Raw genomic sequence first — 4,283 nt, forward strand, 5'->3', positions numbered from 1 at the left:
GTATACACACACGTTGCCTTCCCCATCTCAAATTTTTTTTAATTACTCTTTTTTGTTAATTCAATATTTTCTCTATTACCTGCACTTCTCATTCAATTAATTTTTTTTTCTAAAATAAATAATTTGGTTACCAAAATCACATACTGCATTTGCGTTTATTTACTTACACCTTCTCCTTGACGTATCCTGTTTACCTTTTGCTCGCTAACACTTTTACAAATGCAGCAATATACATATATAAATTTATACATACATACATACATAGTTACAGCAAAAGTCACACAGCCGATATTTCTATTTTTAAAAGCGAGCGGCGCATTTAAGGGATGCGCCTTTCCGGGGAAGTGACAAACTTTTGCTTGTTGTTGTTGTGCTTTTGCAGCAAGTCTGCTTCAACAACACATACGCATTTGATGTTTGATTGTTGGTGGAATATCGATAAAACTTTATTGTGAGGGCACGCATTGCACGCTACGCTCTAGGCAAAGACGTCGCTAATGTCTACAGGCAGACAGGTTTAATTACATCTGGTCGTAAAATRAACTTGTATTATAATGATTTATAGWTACATTTTTTCATGAGGGATATACAACATACCCTTGTGTTAAAATCCATAATTTATTTAAGTCCAAATAGTTTGATTACTCAGCTGATGCGTCAGCCGATAAGCAATAATTTGAGAAGCAATCTCCAATATCTTAAAAATTTACAGTTGCAATTATGTTTAAACAATTAATTATTTTTAGAAAGTAATAAGGAAATTAGAAATCGTTAACATTTTATTATATCAACGGAAAACAGATACTTTTTTCAGTACTTTAGATATAACAAAAAAAGTAAATGGAAGTTATTGCAGAAATTAAATATGTATATTAAACTGTTATTCTATTTATTAAGCTATATTTTATTAAATGTAGTTGTTATAATATCTCTTTTCCAAATTTTATTTTATTTTTCAATTACTATATTAATTTTCTAAAATATTTATTTTAAATCAATACTATTGTGAATGTGCTTACAGCAAAAAGCAGCATTTGCAAATCCAATAAGAAACAGCCGTTCGCACATATGTTCAATATTAAGCACAACAAAAAAAAATTAAACTGAAAATTATTTGACAGCGAATAGTTAAAACAAAGCAGAAAACAAAAAAAATGTCATCAACACCAGCTGAAGAAATTGGTAAGTAATTACCTTTTATTTAATTTAAATTTATATAAAATCAATATCAGATATTAAAAACACAACTACAATAGATACTTATACATTTTTATCATTAATTTATAGAATTATTAGAGCGTGTGCTATTGCGTTTGGGCTGTGCCGACAGTGATGAAAAATTGGAAGCTATTGTGGGACGCTTTTTGACGCCGGTTATATTGAAAATCTCCTCACCGCATGATGCGGTGCGCACAAAGGTCTAAAACATGATTATAAAATTATCTTCCAAAACACATACTCATCTTTCCGTAGGTCGTTGAAGTGCTGACGCATATTAAGCGAAGAGTCACTTCACGCCCCTTGGTGCAAATACCAGTTGAAGCGCTATTAGATCAATACTCTAATGCGGGCAATTCACCATTTTTGCTCAATTTCGCCATTATTTTCATAACAATGGGTTTTCCGCGTCTCAACATAGAGCAACAGAGCGCACTGGTGCCTAAAGTGCTAGTCTGCGAGGAAAAGCTGGAGAATTATCGTGATAAGTAAGTGTTTGTTGAATTTGAACGGATTTGGTATGTCCACTGGATTGTTTAATACCAATAATCTTAATTCTTTAATTATAACAAAAATATTGAGGAAGCTCCTTCAGTTTTTAATTTAATGTATTTTTTCATTCCCTTAGACTCTTTATGCTCGTATTGCCAATTTTGAGCGACATAAAACTACCAGATGATCCCGCGCGCGTAAACGAAGTCTTGAAGTTGGACGACAAGCCAACAGTACGTAAGAATTTTCTACAATTACTACAAGACGTTTTGCTGCTACCGTATGGTGTTACACAGGAGCAAGATGTGCTACCACCTGGCATGAGTTTTTATTCGTTTAAACGCGCTGCCGTTAGTAATTGGAAGGCTGAAGAGCTGGAGAAGGTTTGACACAGCGCAATAACCAAAATTACATGAATTTATTATTATTATTTTTTTTTTTTGTTTTAACACCAGATCAAGAAAGGCATAGTGCTGTCTCTTATACACATCTATTTATAAAGATTTTAATTAAAAACATTTGAATTAAAAATTTCATATATGTATATATGTACATACATACTCGTACATACTATGTATGTACTTTGGTAAAGTGTAARCCGCCCTAATGCTTACTAAGAGTCAATTTAGAACTTTATTAATACACTTTCATTAACACATGTTTATACTTCGAATGCATTCGCCACAAAATTTGCACTATTTACATATTTTGTAGTTTATTTACATTGCATATACACACATTAACATTTCCCCATTGGCAAATAATGAAATGTCAAAATGTTACTCATACGCCCCAACGACACAAWTGCATGCGCTACCTGCGGCTGTTGATTGCCATAAAACACGCAAAACTCTGCATAACAAATGCAAGCAACTGCAGCTTACAATAATCCGTTATTGTTATAGCATACTGTTTTTTGCCCTTTCCTCTTGCGCACWTACTACATAATACTTTATTTATATTATTACAATTTCTTATGGAATGAAAAATCCTTTTAAAAACATTTCAACAATATACTTAGAATTAGGAGTGGCTTTCATGCTTGTGTGTTTCCTTGAATACATTTATAGAAACAGATCGACTTTTGGAAGGCTAAGCTGTAAAATACACACAAATTTACATTTGTACATATGTATGTGTGCATGTACAGTTATTTGTGCACATAAAGCCCCAGCGAGCAGCTATAATAATGGTTGCAAAACCACAAAGTGTAACAAAAAGCAACAAGTAAGCGCACAGCAGTATACTTTGCCGCAGCAGCGYAGTAGCAGCGCGCAGCAACAGAAGCTGAAACAAGAGCAGGAGGTGTAGTGGCAGAGGTAAAAGGCCATCAAGGCTACATACAAGTATTAAAAATATAAGCTATACAAATAACTAGCACATGCCTGAATCCSAGCAGCTATATACACACATTTAAACATGCACATACATGTACGGACAGGTTGCTTTTACCGCAAGCAAGCAGGATTGCTGCAGAGGTGGGCCGAATCGTACAAGTGTACAAAGCCCTGCAATGCTGATAATAAAAAACATGAACAGTAAAATGTGAACACCGAAAAAATACTTACATATACATACATATGTWCATATATGTATATGTATAAAATATTCAAATGTATATAACAAACACGTATGTATGTATACGCCACAACGCCATGGAACGGGCCGTTTCGCCTTTACGCTACCGAGTAAGCGGCTTGTAAGCRCACACATACACACACAAACGCATGAAAAAACCACTGGACTATATTCTCAGGGCTAGGTTAGGCGGCGAAGTGAGCTCAACAAGGCCAGTTGCTGGCAGCGCCTGTGCGAGAACGCCGCGCGGCGAATTTGTGACACAGAATGCCAACAATGCATAGCTGCCAAGAGGTAGTGGATGCGAAAAATGACGCATAAAAACAGGCAGACAACAAGTAGGTTCCGTGTGATAACGCGCAAGCGACGCTTGGTCGGTGGGAGGGGGGAACGAGCGAGCGCATGCTGGTATTTCGTGCAGTTCAACGCAGCTGGGTAGCTTCGTTGAGTTCAGCACTCGACCCGAGCCATGGCAGACGACGCGTACAAATGTTGACTGGCGCAAAGAGGTCGCCGTCGCCGCCGCCGTTGAGCGCCAAACGGTTCTGCACAACCTGAAACGGTTCGGAAAAGACGCTGATAGCGCGTAAAGTGAAGACAACTGAGAAATGTGTGTGTTTGTATGTCGTGTTGAAAAACGTTGCATTGCGTATGAAAAGTTGCAGATATACATAAGTATATATGTATGTAGTGTGTATAAGTTGTTCTGCTGTGGTGTTGGTGTATGTTGTTTTGTGCCTTTTGCGTCGCCACTGAGTGCGAGCGGTCCTTGTTTAATTGTCATATGTATTATGTACATATTAATGTTTTATTTCTCTGTAGGTATGAGCGCATCAAGGTCCAATTCTGCATATTTTTAATGATAGCGTGGAGTGTATGAAATAGTGAGGTTAGCACTACTTTTTGTTATGAACCTAACTTACTTTTATTTAAAATAAATTATTTGAGGTGAATGTAGGTTATGTTTTTAATATTAAAAATATTGTATTCAAAAA

The 4,283-nt window shown here is 35.9% G+C and overlaps 1 protein-coding gene across 1 annotated transcript in view; it reads left to right on the forward strand.

Annotated features, from left to right (window-relative positions):
- Positions 1–1,110: 1,110 nt before the first annotated feature.
- LOC108972675 (proteasome-associated protein ECM29 homolog) overlaps positions 1,111–4,283 on the forward strand; it is a gene marked incomplete in the record, with an annotated part of 17,790 nt that continues 14,617 nt past the window's right edge. The window contains 4 exon segments of the mRNA XM_018939372.1: positions 1,111–1,182; positions 1,288–1,418; positions 1,474–1,706; positions 1,847–2,093. Of these exon segments, the coding sequence (XP_018794917.1) occupies positions 1,155–1,182; positions 1,288–1,418; positions 1,474–1,706; positions 1,847–2,093 (639 nt within the window).

This window comes from Bactrocera latifrons, unplaced genomic scaffold (genome assembly GCF_001853355.1).
Source record: "Bactrocera latifrons isolate USDA-ARS-PBARC rearing strain unplaced genomic scaffold, ASM185335v1 scaffold_413, whole genome shotgun sequence".
In the NCBI taxonomy this organism is placed as follows: domain Eukaryota; kingdom Metazoa; phylum Arthropoda; class Insecta; order Diptera; family Tephritidae; genus Bactrocera; species Bactrocera latifrons.